A 20,822-nucleotide genomic window follows, 5' to 3' on the forward strand; every position below is an offset into this window, starting at 1 on the left:
CCTATGCATTCGTTGACATCGACTAGTTTGGATTCTACTAAGATTCGAACCCACGACCAGTCGTTTGTCGAGGCGGTCTCAATAACCTGCAGCTACCAAGTTGTACGTGACCAGGTCCCGTTTGCTTTGGTTGAAGGCGGCTACTGTGAAGGATGTTGGAAAAATCCTGAATATGCAGTATTGAATACCGATCAGCAACTGTGATCACATTGAGGCCTCTGTAATCCTCACACGGTCATCATTTTTCCTTCCGACTTCTTGACCATGTCAAGGGGGTTGGTCCAAGATCTTTTGAAAGGTTGGCAGATACCTTTCTCCATCAAAAACCTGAACTTCGCTTTTAGTTCATCCAGTTTAACGATCGGAAGACGGTGAGAATACAGGCTGACCAGTGGTGATCATTTGATGGACGTTTTCGTGGATGTGTTGTTCATGTTTAGATTGGTTATGGCTAGGTACTACTTGAGGATGCCGGCTAACGGCAAGTTCACGTCGAAGGTGATGACGGTGGATTCGGAGACGGCATTGATGTTGCCAGGCGAGGTTGATTGCCAATGGTGGTCATGTTGATTAATGTAGGGTTCGAGCAGGAACTGGTTAAACGATGTGTTTCATATGTCCGAAAATGTGCAACGACAGCGGTTTTTAGTGTTTCGAACCGGTCTTTGTTCGTAGATTCGTTAACTTCACGATGACGCAATATAAAAAATTCACACGTTGTCCAAGTGTCATTACGTAAAATTTTTGTTTGTCGTGCTTGACCTTGAACTACTATCTACAACTTCGCTGAAGACATCACATAAATCTAACAATTGGCACAGATAAAAACAACTAATCGAAATTTAAGCTTTTTTCTTATTTCTCCATGATCAACCTTTCGTAGTTACCATCAACCATGGTTTACGGCAGATCGATATACATATTCGCTCAATGTTCGTCGAAAAACATTTCTGACGTTTGTTAAAAAATTTGCCGGTGTAGTTAATACAAATTTTAAATATAGAAGTTAAAGTTCATGACATCTTAAACAACATTGTAATATCCGTTTTATACAATACTGTAGATTTCAAACACATCAGTTTTAATCAACTTCGACATTTCCATACATAGACCCCATTTCGAGCACTTTATTGCTTCAGGTTCTAATTTATAACCGTTGCTTCCAAGGTGCTGAAGCTGCTGAACTCAACCAAAAGCAGAGGGAGGAAGAGAAAGAAGGATTGTTAGATTGTAAGTTATTTCACACGCACAACGGAAAAACAGTTGCTCCGATAAATCATGAAGTTTCCTTCCCTGACGTTCGCCGTTACTGCAGCAATCAAACCGCGGCGTGAGTTTCCGGAACTTTTTGCAGCGGTAGGCCATTACAGTTTTCCCATGGTACACTGCTGTTGAGTGTTGGGTGCGGGATGTCTTGAAAACGAGGAATTATTTTGCCTGCCAATATTGTGGGTCGTTTCGAAAGGCGTGTGAAAAGCCGACTACCGACATTTCCAGTTCCGTTTGTTATCCCACTGCTCGATGGACGGTGAAACGGAGGTGTTTTTTGCTCTGTACAATGCTTCTGTCCCAGGGGAACTCTATACCTAATACCAGACAGGCGTCAAAGGAAGAAGGTCGAAAGCTAAATCTGAATGGGCCATAATTCAATTTTTGACAGTTATTCATTTATGCCAAAAAGCGATTACTACGAGATTGGATCGCCCAATCGGATGAGGGTTTCCGTTGCTGCTGACGGGGGAAAGCAGTTAGTGGGAAATTGACTTAGAAGATAATGGAAAATGGGAACGAGTTTTGGGTTGCTCACGGAAGAGTGGTTTTCGGCCGAGATTTGCATGTGGATTCGCATGGGTGCTTGCAATTTTGAAGGACATGATAGTTTAACTCTGTCAGAATTAGAATGGGAATTGGTTTCTATAATAGACTAAATTCGGTTCCGGTTGAAAAATACCTCCTCATTAAAGCATTTTTATTTACATATTTTTTATATATTTAGCATGAAAATCGTTTGTCTATTGTGTTACTATCCTTCGGTGCAATTCACTGCCCTACTTAACCTCTTATGGCGACTATGTGTTCCAAACACTAATGACTGCTTGCCTCCTCCATCAATTATTACCATTCATCCCCTAATCAGGCGAACGTATCTGATTACAACCGAAGCCAGCACCGGTCAATAGACGTGGAATCGAGTTCACGCACCCCAATCTGTGTGCTAGTTCTGTGCATGCCGATGTTGATCATTAAACACACGAAATATGATCCAGCCGATGCGGTCCGGCAGCATTCCGGTGCGCGGTGGCCGCTTTCCCCCGACCGGAGTAAACCATAACCGGCAAACAACAGTAAATCACGGTTCGATTACCAGTCGAGACCGGAGGGCGCCGCCAACTGTCGGCTTGTAACGGGGTGCAATTACCACTCTTATCGGAGTCGGTGGAATGTCTGCCCGGCCAACCGGAAAGTGGAGCACAGTACAGTCTAGCCAGGGTGGTTCGCACATTAGAGCGCCAGCAGCAGTCTGCCGGTTGCTACACTCTTCGGAAGAACGTTAAAATTCACACAAAAATTGTTCAAGTGTGGTTAGAAAAGTATGTGAGGTGGAATGCTTACGCCGATCTCGCTTTAGGTCATCAAAACTAAGGGTGCCCGGTCATATCACAGAGCTTTCGAGTAGTCATAATTGGAGAACGAACTGTGTAACTGGATAGCCTTGGAGCGCGGTGAGATTTACAGGTTGTTCACATTACAAGCCGCTGTAAATAGTTCAAAGAAAATCAGTGAATAACTACGATTTCATTATGCGAATAACCTGCTACTCAAATGTGTTGCATTGCAGATGAAATTATATTATTGCCACGACGTTCTCATAATTATACAGAGTAGCTAAAGTACTTAGTAAATAGAGTAACGAGTAACTAGAAAATCTCCAGTGGTGTTTTGACCAATTATGGTTCAACCATGACACTTTTTATCCACTTTATCTATTTAATTCTATCACTTTTCACTTATCACTTGCATATACGTATTTCAACGCTTACTTAGCGCCTTCGACGGTGCTTCTTTGAACTGTGGAGAAAAAAGCGAAGCTCCTATACTGCTTATAATCGCATACCAGTCCCATATGGATTTTCATCGTTTTTGAGTTAAATATCAGATTCCATCTATTTCTTACTCTACTATCGATTAAGGAAACAAAAAAGTATGTTTTATTAGAAAAAGGTCAGAAAAATATGTGAGGTAAAATTTTCCCATCTTAAACATAATCGCGTATCAGTGCCACCAAATGTTTTTCCTAAGTATGGCCATATTTTTTTCTTCAATCCATATAATAAATACTTGGTGCTGTTTTTCGAGCTTTTTACTGTTGAAAAATCATCAAATAATTAATAATTGCAAGGTTATTTTAAATAAATTCTACACAAAAAATAATTTTAAGTAGACACTGAAACTCCAACTTTTTCTGAAGGTTCCCGAAAGGTTATTGGTTTCGTCAATCAGAGGGATAATAGCCTTGAGCAATACTGCTTTCTGCAACGGGTTAATTTTTTGTGGATGATTTGCTCACTTCAAATAATTATTCAAGTTGAAATTGTCAAAACTCAGAAGTTTTTAGTTGCTTAGCTAAAAACAGCTTGTACCTCTTTTCATCGCCGTCGTCTTCCGTCAAGTCACAGTTGTAATGAAATTGGAAACTTCTCTTTCTCAATACCACTTTTCCAATAAGCTAAATGCACGGGCTAGAAGCTGTCTACGGCCATAAACGTCTGCCCATATTCAAAATACTTGAGAAATATGACTACTCCTACACCGACTGGTTGAAAGTGAGACTGGTATGCGATTATTTTGCCACTCGATGACCTAAATAAACGCATATTAGTCTCTTCCTTATGTTTCATTGTAATTTTCTCGACAAAGGCAATTCTTCAATGAAGAAGTTATGATTGAGATCTATTTCATTACATCATGACAAAAAGATTAGAATAACCTACCCCAAACAGGAGAAACACCCAAAACAAGAAAAATATCTTCAAGTGCTTGATGATTTTCCAGATGGGACTGATATGCGATTATAGGCAGTATATTTATACCTAAGCAGGTAAACGAATGGGACAAATTTTAACTCAGAGAACGTAAACAACTTGAGTTAGGCAGAGAAATGTGCGGCCTGGTGATCCATGCCTTGTCGGGGCGTTTTAGGTAGAAATTTAAAAACCCAAGAGAAATGATTACCCTGATCTCTGTTAAGGAGGGTAGCTGGGTTTGTTTGAAAATTCTAAACTTTCTGCGACATCTAATTTCCAAGGAGATTACTGATCGAACTAGACTAATCTGCCGCTCATAGCAAGTCCGTCCTATTTGCTTTTTGGTGCTGACGAGAAAACAGCAATTGAAAATCGTAACACTTTAAGTGCAATTTTGCACTTAAATGCTTTTTCAATCAAGACCAGCAACAGAATTTAGTACTGCAATGACAATCTAACACTTTTGCATCATAAAACTTGCATAAACACCGAAATTTGAATAGAATTTGTTAAAAATAATAAGCTGGGACTCACATGCGATTACTTTTACGGTACGTAGCCAGAATGATAGCAAGTCAGTCCCATAGCCAGCTACGACCGGTGATGAAAAACAAACTGCTGCAAATCGATGGCGGTGCTATAGCTTGCGTTTGGAATGAATCCATCGCTGGTCATTTCATAAATGACCTTCTCTCGTACTTCATTAAACAAGTTTTTTGTGAGAAGCATAACACAATGTACCAACTGCGCCGCTCAAAATAAAATAAGATTTTGTTTTTACATTTGATACTACTGATGAGTTCAAAATCAGTTTAGGTGTAGGAACCTGTTCAAAATTTCTCTAAAAGCGGTCACACGTTCGTGACGGCGGACAGCTTCCACGTAGCAGTGGAAGCAAATATGAAAGAACACCCATAGCTTAGAAAAATGTTTGCTCCATTAAAAACAGCTAAGTGGTGTACCGAAGTATTTGGTATAACTGACAAATTCTTCAAAACGAAATTCACGACAATAATTGAAAAATTCTTAACCACATCTTTACATAAAATACGAAATGTAGTATTTAGTAAAGAATGCTTTAACTAACAATACAGTGACACTCCCAAAGCGTTCACTGTCAACAAACAACAGCTGAAGGAAGCTACTGGTGGAAACTTTGTTTTGAAGAAAACATTGTACTATCAGCTAGAGCCACACGTTGTAAAACGCGTAAAATTCAATCACACCTCCTATCGAATATCACTTGGTACATCCAATTCCAAACCTGAAGACCATCAGTTGTGGTAAATATCACATTTTTTATAATCATTATTTGCTGTGGGGCTAAATTACGAAGGTTTTTTCAATGGGACCGACTTGTGATCACTTTTGCTATGGGACAAACCGACTTGCTATTTTTTGAAGTAGAATACTTCTCTCAGGAAGTTCGGCTACATAGGGATGTGAAATGAAAATCTAAAACCGAAAAAAGTGAAAATATGTCCAATTTCAAATGCTAATAAATCGGTTAGTATTCGATGGATTTCCTTCGTTCTTGCAGCAATAGATTGGAAAATCTTCTAAGATTCTTCCCAAATGCAGATAATTGTTATTTTATTATTCAAACTATTGTGCTATTGAAAATAGTCAAGCCTTGTCAAAACTGATTGGTCGTTATATGATTGCTTTCCAAGCACGGTCGACAGAATCATAGACCTTGCCATTTGAAATGTGCAATTTGGCCTATATAAGAGCCTGTTTCAGCCAAAGCCTCTAATTATAATTCTAGACTGCGGCAACAGCAGTCCTCCCTTATTAGCAGCAGTGAATACAGCAGCAGTATCAGCATCGATAGCAGGGCTAACTGATGATGGGCAGCGGATACCAATGGCAGCGAATAGCGACCACAGCTGTGGCAACGGATATCACCATCGATAGCAGCAGGAACAGCTGATTCAGTGGGGCATTTTAGTGAAATGCTGTCTCTGAACGATGTGCACACTAGTAAATGCATCCAATGAAAAGAACGTTCTGGAAAGCTCGCGTTCAAACTACATGAGTCGTCTAGTTTTGAGTGTCACGCTTTTCAGTGTTTATTTTCCCCCAAGGAATACTTTATTCGCATTGCCAGTGATAACGCAAAGATGTGATCGGCATCTTATCAGACATTGAATTAAACAACAAATTGTCCTTTTCAGGATTAAATAAAACCTAGTTGAAGAGTTGATATTTTCTCTAAAATCAATTTACTCTTTTAAGAAATTTGGAACAGATCTATGTTTGGCTTGATGTTGAAGCGCAAAATTCGACTGATCTGATGCTGATGCAGGGCAGCGGATACCAATGGCAATGGAAGCGTCCACTGCTATGGCAACGGGGATAGTGCAGCGGTTGCAGTTGATCTAAATACCAATATTAGCAGGGCAAGCTGATGCAGTGGGGCATTTTAATGAAATGTCGTCTCTGAGCGTTAGCGGGCACACTAGTAAATGCATCCAATGAAAAGAACGTTCTGGAAACCTGGCGAAATTTGGAGCAGAACGTTCTGGATACCTGGCGAAATTTGAAGCAGATATATATCTGGCTTCATCTCCGTGTCTCAAAGCGTACTGAATTATCTTTTACTTCAGTCATGAGCACGACATCCGAAATACTTTCATTATCTGCTTAAACATTAATTTTTCACATAACCAAAATTTAAAAATTATCAAGTCCAAATCATGACAAGCAACCTACTATATTATCGAAAATGGTCAATCCTTGTTGAAGCGCAAAATTCGATTGATCTGATTGGTAGTTAATATGATTGCTTCCCAAGCACAGTCGACAACAACACAGACCTTGCAATTGGAATGTGCTGTTTGTCTTATAAGAGTAAGGATGGGAATATCGACTGGAATGGCTATCGATAGTTATCAATGATTTCCTACTACTATCGATAACTATCGATAGATTTCTCATCCCTATATAAGAGCCTGTTTCAGTCGAAGCCGCTCATAATAGTTCTAGACAGCGACAACAGTAGTCCTTCCTTAGCAACAGCAGTAGCAGTGCAGTGGATACCAGGCGGATAGCGGCGGCCACAGCTGTGGCATAGCGATGGATAGCGCACTAGTTGCAGCGAATCTCAACATCGATAGCAGCTGGGCCAGCTGATGCAGGAACAGCGGATACCAATAGCAGCGTTTAGCGGCCAAAATATTGGCATGGCTACGGATAGCATGGCAGTTGCAGCGGGTATCAGCATCGATAGCAGCTGATGCAGTGAGGCACTTGAGTGAAATGCAGTCTCTGCGCGATAGCGGGCGTAAATGCATTCAATGAAAAGTTGACTCATTTCGACAACACATGAGCCGTCTAGTTTTGAGTGTTAAATCAGCTTTTCACTGTTCATTTTATCACAAGGAATACTTTGTTCGCCAAGATGTGATCGGTATCTTATTCGATATTGAACAACAAATGAAAAAATGACTGACACGCAAGCAGCCGGGTTATCTTTCTTGTAAAAGTATTCTACTTCATCCTTGCGGTCGTGGCTTTGCACACAACCCTCCTGTTATTTCATAGTTCCTCGGAACGAAGTATTCAAAAATATTTGTTTTATCGAAAGTAGATATAAAAAGCAATTGATTTCATAAATAAACTCAAAATTGATAAAAATGCAATTGGGACGGACTTGCCATGAGCGGCAGTAATGTTGTCGGTAGTCATTAATGCTGGGACTTCGGATCGGATTTATTCGTGATCCGGATATCCGGAGCTCGGATCACGGATAGGTAAACGAATACTATCCGGATATCCGGATACGGATTATCGAATAGTCGGATATTCGGATATCCGGATATTAACTACCCGGATATTCTAAATGCTTTATACGATTCAATAGATGTGAACTGCGTTTCGTTATTACTACAAGCTGAAAAGTCTTCTTTTTTCAATTTTTCTGAGAAACAACGAATTTCTTCATTCGAAATTATTTTCAACTGACTCGACATTTTAACGAATTGAAATTGTTTCGTTGTTCTGAATAGCGTCAATAATAATTCTACGAGTGTAAACAACAAAATCACAATGAACAATGGAATGTTATATCCATGAAAATCACACTATAATATAACGGGTTGAACCAAAAAGTCCCAAGATCAAATATTACTACTGCCATCTAGCGGAAAACGTGGTTCTATGGTTAAACGTTCAACTTTAAATATTCTTGGTCTGAATGTTATTTTTTGTTATAATAATTAGTATATAATAATCAGATTTCTAGTACCCCAGCGTTAGGTATAATTTGTCCTGACCCTTATTAAAGATTCATCAAAGCAAATTTGATTACGGTTTGAGTTCAAATGATATACTCTGACATTGTACGTTCAATACGTCCTAGTGCACCATGCATTGCGGGTGTATCACGTGTGAGTCTGATCTCCGTGGATTTCGTTTCGTTAAGTGTTTGATAGTAAGTGACATAAAGTGAGTGTAATTACCTTGCGCTGAATTTCTCTATGCATGTTTAATTCAGATAACATTGTTTTAAGTGTGCAAAAGGTTCTGAGTATTGGACATCGTGTGCAAAAACATTCAGAATAGGTAAATGTTGTACAGTAGCCACCCGGTTGAAAACATTTTATTCGACAGCCACCAGACGAACAGTGTGCTAGTGCCCGTGTCAGGTCGAGGTATCTCCCTGCAAGTGGCTTTAAGAGAGCAATACATTCCCCGCCGCAGTTCATCCCCCGTCATTGTCTACGGACCGATCGCACGCACGTTGCCGATTGTGATTGAAATCACCAGCAGCAGTAGCAGTATTCAAATAAGCAACCAACAACAACAGCAGCAGCGACAGTAGCAGCTTTGGTGAGTCATATCAATCCATTGCTAGCGTTGCCTCTTTAAAGGATGCTCTACAAGGCCGGACAATCACACAAAATTTCTATATTAGCCTATTTAGAATGTAAAATAAATTGTGCTCTCTTTTTCAAGGTCCTAGCAATAAAAGACGTCGTACAAAGACTGATGATCACCCTACAAAACAAGTTAGTTCAGTACGATATGAGGAGATTACAAAAGCAATTTGCAAAATGATTGCAACAGATATGCAACCAATACCGATTGTGGAAGATATTGGTTTCATAGAGCTAATAAAAGTTCTGGAGGCAGGCTACACGATTCCGTGTATCATAAGCTACGTGGCATTGGCATCGGATGCTTGGACATTTAATGCAAACGATAGCTACTTGACAGTATCAGCACATTTCCTGAATGAGGACTGGATACCCCAAAAACTAACGCTCGGAACGTTCGGACGTTCGGACGTTCGGAACGACATACAGCTGATAAACTTTGTAGTGATATCAAGGAGGTTATGAATGACTGGAACATTACAGAGAAGGTTGTTGGTTAGATAAATTGATTTGTGATTATAATATTGAACACTATGAATAATTTTTGATTATTTCTACAGCTATTGTTCATGACAATGCGTCGAATTTCATTAAGGCAATTGAGGATCTCGATTCGGCAAGACAGACTATATTTAGGCAACGATGTGCTGCACATACTTTCCAACTAGCCATCAATAACGGTGTAGGTATAGAAGAATGCAGTGTGTTGATTAGAAAATGCAGTGAAGTTGTAGTGCCTTTCGACATTCGTCTATCAGAACAACTGCGTTAGAATCGTACTTGAGTGCTCTCGATTTACCAGAAACGTTTCAACGTTTTTCATGTTGGAGCGTCTCTCAGAGCTCCGTGCAGGAATTACAACTGCGCTAGCGGATCGAAAAATATTTAATTTCCACATAGCTGCAAAGTTAGAGTTATGTGAGCATGATTGGGTTTCGATTCAATTGCTTGTTGAGCTTTTACGTCCACTTCAACAAGCAACGACAGTGTTATGCTCAGACACAGCAATTACTATAAGTTTGGTTCGACCCATAATGTACAGCCTAGTCACCCGACATCTAAAAATAAGAAACCAAGACAATGCCATGATAATGGATGTTAAGTCCCGAATCAGTCGTGAAATTTTAAGGAGGTACGTACCTAGAAATTTCAAAAAATCAGTGAAATAATAATGTTTTTGATTTTACCAGATTTAACATGGAAGATTCGCATGACGAAACCGCATGCTTGTAACAGCTGACTTGCTTCTTTGATCCTCGCAGAAGGATCATCTGCAAGGGACAGGATACGCGAGAAAGCAAAAATACTAGTGGAGAGTAGAAATCAACCCAGTAATACGGACGCTGATGGTGCCAGCAAAATGAGCGTACTGGACTTCCTTTTAGGGGACTCAGAAGAGGAAGGTGGAGAAGAGTTAGATAGGTATGTGGCAGAACCACAAATAGATCGCAATCTAGATACAGCCTTGTGGTGTAGAGAACATGAAAAATGTTACCCCACACTAGCCGATGTCGCGAGAGGCATTCTCGGCGTGCCTGCAACATCTGCCAGTGCCGAAAGGGATTTTTCCTGTGCTGGTTACATTGTATCGTCTAGACAAAATTGTTTAAATCCCGATACTGTGAATTGTTTTGTTTTTCTGCATCAAAATAGAAACTTTTTGTTAGATAGCGCAGAAAAATAGATAAATTGCGTTCTGACATTTTCTGGTGAATTAGAATTCACGTTTTTTTTGCATGTTGTCGTAATATATGTTTCTAGAAAAACGAAAAATTAAGTTTTATTAAACTATCCGAATATGTATAATCCGGATATCCGTTTATTCGAAAATCCGGATATCCTGTCGGATAATATCCGGATATCGGATCGATCAGGATTTTAGATATTTGCCGGATATCCGTGGTCGGATAACGGGATATTTTAATCCGGATAGTCCCAGCACTAGTAGTCATAGCGTGATCTTCATGAAAATATGTTCGGCTATTTTGGATCAGAAATGGTGAGTTATTCCTTTTTCTGAGTCTTTTTTAGCCTTTATAAGTTCTGAAGTATGTTCCTTAGCCCGGATGTCTAAATTTCTTTCAGTTTGACTGACGAAGGCGCTAAGTAAGCGTTGAAATACGTATTCGCAAGTGATAAGTGAAAAGTGATAGAATTAAATAGTGAAAGCGGATAAAAACTATAATGTGTAGTTAGCTCGTTCAGAAGTTAATAAACCTTATTTTGTTCCTGTAATATTTTTTGACGTAGGACTACGTCTATCTAAATGTTAGGTACCTAAATTTGAAAATCTAGTAATTCAACCTGGAAAAACCAGCGCTTATATTTCAGTCATGTATAATCAGGTTATCGAGGTTTTTGCATCAATCGATCAGAGATACTTTTACGGTTAAATTTATGTAACTAAAGCAGCCTATTGTTTGAGATACACTATTGAAAAATTTGTAGAAAACATCGATTGTCTAAATCATACCGAGTAGCCAATCACTACTTCTCTTCCCAATCACAGCCGACATTAACGGATACAACCGATCTGACTTTGTAAACGATTTGTTGTTGTTGTTGTTTATTTTTCTCGAGGTCACTTTCTGTTTCCGATGCTTTTTTACTTTCCTTAACATTCCCTATTCTTCTTAACTACTCCCTCTTTCCAAATAACTGACAAAACCTTGTTATATAAGATACCATTTGAGCATTTGACCCCATCATTTTCATTCCAAAACCGTACCAGTGACATACGGACGCTAGGTGTTATCCGTTGAAAGGAGAAAAGACAAAATACTACCGGTCAACTCGCGCCAGGTTACACCCGTAATTCTAGTGGCTGTTACTAGTACATGGCTACAGCAAAACTACTAAAATGACTGGAATTCTGGCCGGAACAACCAGAGAACTAGAATCATCGACAACTGGCACCTTTTGGTACCTCGAAGTGTTGTAATTGAAGTGGCTAGTTGGATTTTCTCTTTTACAAAACGTTGCTGATAGCGTGGAAAGCCTTGCAAATTAACATTTTTTTTGGTGTTCATTCTTCGACAGCGGCCGGTGCAGCTTTCAAAAATGTTTTTCTTCCTTTGCCATTCTCTTCTCTTCGATGCGCCTCATTCTTTCCAACTAACTAACGAAACCTTGATATAAAAGGATCCATTCGAACATTTTGCTCCATCACATTCATTCCAAAACCGCTCCAGCAGTATTGCTAGAAAAACTCAATGGTGAGCCGTTCATCAGACATGCAATCATGAATTGGGATGAATAACTTTTTCTACAAGCATCGTAGTGCCTTACGGTCTTCAGAAAAGCTTTTTTCCAGGAAAATTTCCTACAAATATTATATATTGATATATTTTTAGGAGCCAGCCGGACAACTCTAGAAAATAAGTTTTGGAAAAGTAAATTTTGCCATAAAAAATCGTATGGAAACTTTGAAAATCGGGTGCAAAAATATAGTTTCACCGATCGATCTGAAAAGTTACATAGTTGTTAAAGGACCCATAAGGAACACGAAAAGTGCATGGGAGCGAAAATATAACACCATCACTTTTTTTCACCCAGCAAATCAGCAGTTCTTGACAAGCGAATAGAAAAGAAAAGCAAATGAATAAACGGTTCAACTATCCGGAGAATTCGGTTAGCTAGGGTGAAATATTTTACTCCGGACAATCGTGTCGAGTTGGTGCTCAGATGTGTTTAAAATCCTAAAATTTAATAAAATATGAAATAATAGGATCGTAATTCTAAAGATAGATTCTTAACTGCATTTATTATAGGCAATATTAAACTTTTATTTGGTTAGAAATTCATGAAAATAAAAATAAAACACAATCCTTTTTTTTCTTTGAGCAGCGGGAAGTATCTAAAACCATTGCAAGAGAACGTTATCGAATTTCATGGTCATTTTTTTATATTCTTCGTGATAAAAATCAAAGCCTTAGTGCTACATTCCGATTGGGAGCTCGACCTTCAGTTTATTATACACAAGCTTCGTGATAAAAATATCGAAAAAAAACAACAAGCCGTAGTTCAAAAACACACTATATCAAGCTATGCTACGCTGAAGTTCTTCCAGATCGAAACACCTCTAAACATGCGTGAATATACAAACAAGTTGAAAAAGAGAAAAACGATATGTAGGATTCTTGAAATCAGATAAAGTCTCTACAGGCGCCGGGTAAATTGTTGCCCACCAGGGAGCATCCCACTCACAAGGAAAAGTGACAGCAAATAAAAGGAGGCGGAGGCTAGGAAAAGTTTTTTTTATATGTCCCAAAGAATAAGCATAACTTTATAGCTACTTGGTGAAACAAAACAAGCAAACAAATCGCGTTCCAGATAAGGACTTCTCTTTGCGGCGGACGAAGGGCACCTTAAACGACGTTCGCAACCGGCAACGACGGTAGAATCGTTGGGGTCGGAACATCGTGCCGCCCTAATTACATATCTTTTAATTACGACGATTGTGATGATCACTTCCCGGCTAGGACTGTGAAAAGGTACAATTAAGCTGTAAGAGGATAATAATAGACAGCACTGACTATCTGATGCTCTTGCTTTTCTAATGAAGATGGAGTTCAAATAGTATATAACGACGACAGTTACATTTTGGGAGTAAAATCCAATCTAAATTTGCACTGTGGATAGTGCCACCATATGTTTTCTTTTTCTTATTTGCAGCAATTGCTTATATGTGAACGAAACGGCAGCTCAGTTTTGCCTGTGGCTGAAATGAAATTCAATCATTAAAATGTCAACACAGGACCCAATGTTGCTGGAAAACGTTCGTTTCACAGTGTTGTCGTGTACCCAAAATAATCGTAAAGTAAAAAGGTCTCGGTCATCCGTTCGTCACAATGCGCACATTTTGCTCCAGAAACTCAAATTCACAACGGAGTGCACGAATGCTGCTACGTGCAATTTCAGAATGAGCAACGGAGTGAGGGTGCTTGAACAAATTAGTATCGAGTCAGCTGGTTCCTCTTAGATTAAGGTACGCTTCAATTAATTTGCATAAGTTCATCCTCGACTTGATTGCATAAAAGAACAAAAATAATGACACCGGAACTGGCAGAAACAGTTTACTCTCAAATGAATGCAGTCGCGTAAAACGCATTTAAAAGCGAATTAACCTGTACGGAAGTAAACACAGCTTCGAAATAGTTCGCATAATTCTTTAATAGAAATCATTAGGAACTGTTAGCTTATTTCTTCAGTAAAACAACACATAAATCGATCTAATCACAGTTCTTGGTGAGAATACAGTCGAGCTATCAGCGATAACCAATAATTCAACGAACCAATCGAATGTCACCCCTAAACGACTCCAATGAAAATCTCGCTTCCCGTGCTGAACCTCAAATTGAATTTTACCAAAGTGGGTAATTTAATACCTGTGCTGGTCATAATTTACGGGCGCACGTTGACAGTTGAAATAGCGTGTAATTACCGCATTGATCGTTATGACTCTTTACGGTTACGAATTCGGCACAGCCCACAACCGCACGTCCGATTCAGCACTGGTTCCAGTCAGCTAGCGGTGAAACCCCATTTGGCAAGCAGGCAACAAGTCGCAATAAAAAGAGCCATTAATTGACCGATGTACTCATTAAGTTTTATTCATTCCGGATTCATCTTTTCAAACAGGCTTTTAGCAGGTTGTGGCCAATTTTTTAGTTGAATGATTTCGTCCGTAATTATCAATTCACCTTCCATTAATTAATTTCCATTGACATGTCTGAGTTTTGGATTCAGCATTCATATCAGAAACTTATTACCAATTTTACAAAATTTGGTAAACAAGTTTTGATAATTTATTTTGATTTTTTGTTTAGCAAAAATTTCAATCATTTTTTATGTTTTTTTATGTTGTTGTTTTATGTTTTTTTATGTTTTTATGTGAAATGTTTAACATGCTCTTCTCTTTTTTCACATCTTTTCTAACTTTGTGATGAATTTCTTGGTTTAGTCAAACTTCTGAAGGTTTGTTCAATGATTTTCCATAAACGAATATTGCGTTCTCAGAATATAACCAATCCCAGTTGAAGCCTTTCTTCGTTCGCACCAACAATAAAACGATCCTTTTCAGGGCTACCACAAATAGCACTAGAGTTCGAGGAATAACCAATACTTTGCGCAGTCCTACGTCAATAAGGCGGCCATGTCTCAAATACAACCCCACACTGTTTGAAACAAACCTTGCGATCCATACGTAGCCTTCTCTGGCCTAGGGAGAATTTGCAATTTTGCAGCGCATCTAAATTCAGTGTACGATAATTTTATATTTTAATGCGTATCCCCATATAAATTTTTTATACGATTTTAGAAAAAAAATTCTAATTCAACACGTAAATCTAATTTAATTATTCAAAGACTGAAATTTCCACCCACAATTCGGTGCCAATTCAAAGAAATATTCAACATTTCAATACAAAGGTCAAAGCAACCTTTTATTACGCAGCCGAATTTTTGAAATGACAACCAGTGAGCGAAGAACTGATTCACAAAATAGGTGCAAAAATCTTTGTTCTGGTGCTGTGATTTGAGAGTTATCTTATCTATTGTACCGATCGTTCAACAGCATCAGTTGTATTTGGTGATAGTTTAGATAGAATTTCATACCTGTGTACAACTACTCACATTGTTCGTCCAGTCCCGGTTTATTATGTTGCTGCGCTGTATTAAATTGATCTGCCTTCAACTCTCTAATTGTCTTTTGTGTCAGGCTTCACTCAAATCATCAGATCCTCTGGTTGTTTATTTTCAGTTTGAAACAGCATCAACGACGAAATTTCTGAATATTGCTCAAACTTTGAAAAGCATGGAATCACGTTACAGCGCCATGACCGGAGATTCAGACCAGAAAAGCTCCCATAGGGGTCAATGATCTGAAACAAACCAACGATGTAGCTGATTTTGACCTTTCTAAACACGTTTATCGCGTGTATAGACGCGCACGAGACGTGGTCGAGTGCGACTTGAAAGATGGTATTGACTGTTTCAAAAATCTTGCATATCCCGATGTAAAGATACTGCATTGCAAGCATTTATGGTCCGTATTGCTCGTCTATGGTAAGAAAGTGGTTGTATGTAGCCCGCATCATAAACTGTCCACATAGTAAGTAGTTAGGCAACTTGCTTAATTAAAGTACTGCATCCATTGATTAGAACTATTGTAGTATATCCCCATTGCTATACGCCCACGATGTGGCATATGTGGAGCACTAAAATCATGACACCTAATTATATTATTACAATTTCATTGATTGTTTTGAATGAGACAGGAAAAATTTTCGTTGTCATACTTTATTTATATTGACTGAAAAATACGATTTTTTCTGCATTTCGGTTAAAAATTATAGGTTCAATAGAGATATACAATATCAATTTTCGAGTTCAACCCTTAGTAACATAACAACGAGAGCTCAAATTGGTTCCCGAGTGAGATCGGGTTCTCAGCTAGTCTAAACATACAAAGCAAAGCAAAGCCTAGGTGCTACATTCCGATTCGGAACTCGACCTTCTGTTTGTTATACACAGACTTCGCAGCCAACTGTTAAGTGTACAGGACAATTGCGGGGCTAGCGCTACGATCCTACTGACACTAACAGTCTCTCCCGAGCCAAGACTCGAACCTACGATGACTGGCTTGTTAGACCAACATCGTACCTCGAGACCAACTGGGTCTAAACATACAGTGAAACACAAATTTCGCACCACTCGAGAACCAACCAAGCAAATGCAATCAAATGTGGCATGCAAATGTTTCTAGAAGTAACAAATATATCCAGAGTGGTTCGACACCCCTCCTTCTTCCGTAAGGGAGGGGTCCTATACTAATGAAACACAAAATGTTGCACATCTTCAGCATTAATCAAGTAAATGGAACCAAATTTCGGTTGTAAAAATTTTTGAAGCTAAAAAATATTTCTGTGGTGGTTCAACATCCTCCCTTTTCTGGAAGGGAGGGGTTCCATACAATTGGAACACAAATTTTCGCATATCTCAAGAACTAATCAAGTAAATAAAACCAAATTTGGCATGTAAAAGTTTTTAAAACCCGGGAATATTTCCGTCATAATTAGACACCCTCTCTTTTCTAGAAGGCAGGGGTCCCATACAAATAAAACACAACCAAATTTTTACACTCTTCGTAGTGCGTCTTAACTGGTGGAAATTAATTATCTTTTAGCATCTTCTTAAAAATTGAATTAGATTTTAGAGGAAACTGCTATGCTCACTTAGTTCTTTTTGTCGCTTGCGAAGCTTCCGTCCTCACTTTCTTTAAAATATATATTAAATTGTACGTTGAACCCAGATTTACGAAGAATAAGAAACGGGAGCCAAGCATTAATTGAAAGATAATGTTATTCATACTATTTTCGTAGAACATTTCGACTTTCTATAAATTGTTTTCAGGTTGCCCAAACATGATTTATGAAAAAATGACTTTTTTGAGCTACAAACCCACTTTTTTGCACATTTTCCAATTCTGTTCGATTCCTAAATTTTTCCATATATTTTTTCATTTTTGTGGGGTCGTTTTTGATTATTTTGCATGGTTCAGTTCAGCATTGCATTTAGTTATTTGATATCATTTAGTGATCATTTAGTTATTAAATCACAGAAAAAATAATTTTTCCCATAATTTTTAGATAAAACTTTTCAAAACACAAATAAAAAATTTTTTTGATCAACAACTGAAATTTTTATTGCAAATTGGGATTTATGACAAAAATCTACATGAAAATAGATCCTTGATATTTTATCGGGGGGTTGAGATATTGGCATTTTTATATTTGATGGAAAACTATGCATTTCAACATACATGTTAAATAACTGTTTTATTTTAGGTGATAAATAATAACAATGTTCAGAAAACAAATGCATTTTTGGATGGCTCATAATTTAGTTAAAGGTTTATTAATTCAGAAAAATCTGTGAAAAGGTTAGAACGAAAATTGTGATTTTAAGTGCCTTCTAACAGAAAACTTAATGTTCCTCGTAATATATAAGAGATAGCAACATGATGTCTTCAGGAAAGTTTCTTGTTTAAAGATAACCCAAAACTTTGTCGGAGACACCTAAAATTATGTGTTTTGAAGGGTTTTATTTAAAATTATGAGAAAAATTCACTTTTTTGTGATGTTCAATGGACTCTGTGAGTCAAAAATTTGAATGCGATGCTAGACAAAACCATGCAAAATATTCAAAGACAATCCCACAAAAATACAAAAATATAAAGAAAAATGTAGGAATCGAACAGATTTGAAAAAAGTGCAAAAGAGTTGTTTTGTAGCTTGAAAAAGTTATTTTTTCATAAATCACATTTGGGCAACCTGAAAACAATTTTTTGAAAGTCGAAATGTTCTACAAAAATGGTATAAATAACATTATCTTTCCATTTAGGGCAGAACACCATGACTTTTTCAACATCGTTTTTTTTTTTTTTTTGGGACAGCCTAGTGCACATGTAACACAATTAGCGATGCAGATATTTTGAAAAGCTTTACCAAAGATGTATAGACTAGTGTGCCAGCCAAAAAGGTCATCTCGAATTTCAAAAAAAACCCTATACAAAATGTTCACCTGCTCGAAAAAACCACCCTATGCAAAATTTCAGCTCAATCGGACTTAAAATGAGGTGGTGCAAAGCGATTGAAGTTTGGCCTTTTTGAAAACCGAAAAATCACCCCAGGGAGGGTGGGGGCTGGGTTCGTGTAATTTCGGTTTTCGAATTTTTTTTTATGCCAAATGACTTAAAAACGCATGAAACTTCGAGAATTGGTGTCATCTGAAAAAAATTTTTTTTTTGCCGACTCTCTGGGACGTTCGACTCTCTGGGACGTTTTTTCAATTGTGGAAGGCAGAGTTTAAAACATATAGAATTTATCTAATGAAATTGATCGCTAGTCTCTCGAAACAGCATGTATACACTATAACTAGCATCAAATACATTAGGGGTCTTCACATCGAGCTCGTATACGAATACCCAGCCGTAAACTGTGTATCTTCCATTACTCGTCAATGGAGGTGAGTATTTTTACGGCTGGGTATTTGTTTACGAGCTCGACATGAATACCCATATTATGTTTCATTGTTTCATTTCTAAACCTGCTGTTAGAGCGTAATATAAACTGATGTCTTGGAAGAAAAAAATCCTGGTAAAAGCAACTGTACCGTCGTCGTCTATAATTGCAGCGGGCACGACTTCTATTCGCGTGCAATCGAAAATGCAATACTGCCACTGATGGTGATTGAAAGTTTATCTCATGAATATGATTACCATAAAAACCTTAAATTCCTCAACAAGAATTTAACATTTTTGCAACGGTTATAATACGGTTACATACCTCGTGGATAGCTTGGGGGAGGGGGGGGGGGTTTGTGTAATGTCCACGGTCCATACAAAAATGTCCACAAATGTTTGTAATGTCCACGGTCCATTTTAGAATTTATATGATCAGTTGCCCACGGGGAGGAGGGGGGTTAAAATCTTTAAAAATCTGTCCACGTGGTATGTGGATGTCCCCTTACGACCAGACAAGTTCCAAGTAAAAGACTGATTGTATAACTATACAACTACTCACTCAGTTGTATATGCCATTCTCAATTTTACGTGCGATAACTTAGAGTGGCAGTGAATTTCTCCTTAGGTTACAATTGTGCTGCACGCTTTTTGTTATCAGTTGTTCAGAGAAACTCCCACATCTGCACAAATGATAATTTTATGATATCGTACATCGCATTTGCCTGATATAAGAGGTATAATAAGGTGTGTTTGGTTCCCATAGTTTAGTTCTGTCAAGATGTCTCCAGAGAAGGCTGCAATTTTGCTTGCGTCAATTCTACTTATCAGAGTACAGCAATTGCATTCGTTTTTAGAAAATGGTTATCACATCTCACCTTACACGGTAGGCTAAGGTTTCATGCGTACTCGGGAAAAAAATCACTTCCCTTTTTTACATATAACAGAGCAATTGGTTCGAAGCCGTGGAGTATTGTCATCGCCTTGGAATGCGATTAGCCATCGCGGATACAGAAGACAAGCACAATGCCATCGCCAAGCTCGGCCAGGATACAGGACTGTGGACGAGCGGTTTTTTCGGAATATGGCTCGGGGCAAGTGATCTAGCCAGGACGCACATCTACGTCTGGCATGACACTGGTGCGCGGATAAGATTTTCGAGGTGGAAAGCGGGAGAACCAACCGGTGGAGAAGAACATTGCCTAAACCTTTACTACTGGCCTCAGCTTCAATTCAACTGGACATGGAACGATGCACCGTGTGAGATATCGCTGTATGCCGTATGCGAGAAACGAGATCGGGACAATAATATATGAGAGTGATACTGTTCCTTAGGCGTTCAGTCTCTTGTTAACATTTTCAAATTTAGTAAATTGAAAAGATTGTTTTCAACAATACACTAGGGTAGGATTGGTTGTACCGCTTTCAAGGATTAAATTAAATTTACTTATACTCAAGTTATTTGATTCCGCGTACAAAAAATCTTTCAAATCGCGTAGAAACATTCCGCTTAATTGTAAAAATAGCGGTAAACGCATAAAAATAACCCGCGTTAAATCAGACCCCAGTGTATTATGTTACATAATATTTTAGTATGTAATCATAGTTAGTTCCCAAATAAAATAACTTTAACGATACAGATTTCATGAACAGTGTTCATGAAAAAAAAATATTTTTATCTAAATTTGCGACACCGACTATGAGAATGATCACTAATAGATAATAATCAGAATATTCAACAGTGACAACAAAATCTACAATGCTGGAATCAACTGGACGCTAACAGCCACTTTGTGTGTGATCTTTATTCAAACCTACGATTTCTTTGTACTGCGTAATGGTGTTGTGATTCAATTGTAATCTTATCTGTTGAGTGGTTTTCTGGGAAACGGTTTA

The 20,822-nt window shown here is 38.3% G+C and overlaps 1 protein-coding gene and 1 long non-coding RNA gene across 2 annotated transcripts; both read left to right on the forward strand.

Annotated features, from left to right (window-relative positions):
- The first annotated feature begins 8,472 nt into the window (after positions 1 to 8,472).
- On the forward strand, positions 8,473 to 10,539 carry LOC129722022 (uncharacterized). Its single transcript, XR_008727538.1, has 4 exons — positions 8,473 to 8,858; positions 8,985 to 9,400; positions 9,466 to 10,037; positions 10,096 to 10,539. It is a non-coding gene; the product is annotated as an uncharacterized LOC129722022 (long non-coding RNA).
- Positions 10,540 to 19,660: 9,121 nt separating this feature from the next.
- LOC129722020 (CD209 antigen-like protein C) lies at positions 19,661 to 20,617 on the forward strand. Its single transcript, XM_055675201.1, has 2 exons — positions 19,661 to 19,812; positions 19,874 to 20,617. Exons 1-2 carry the CDS (start codon positions 19,708 to 19,710, stop codon positions 20,240 to 20,242), a joined length of 474 nt encoding a protein of 157 aa, XP_055531176.1. The 5' UTR covers positions 19,661 to 19,707; the 3' UTR covers positions 20,243 to 20,617.
- The last annotated feature ends 205 nt before the right edge of the window (positions 20,618 to 20,822 follow it).

The sequence above is a fragment of the Wyeomyia smithii genome, chromosome 2 (assembly GCF_029784165.1).
Source record: "Wyeomyia smithii strain HCP4-BCI-WySm-NY-G18 chromosome 2, ASM2978416v1, whole genome shotgun sequence".
NCBI classification, from domain to species: Eukaryota; Metazoa; Arthropoda; class Insecta; order Diptera; family Culicidae; genus Wyeomyia; species Wyeomyia smithii.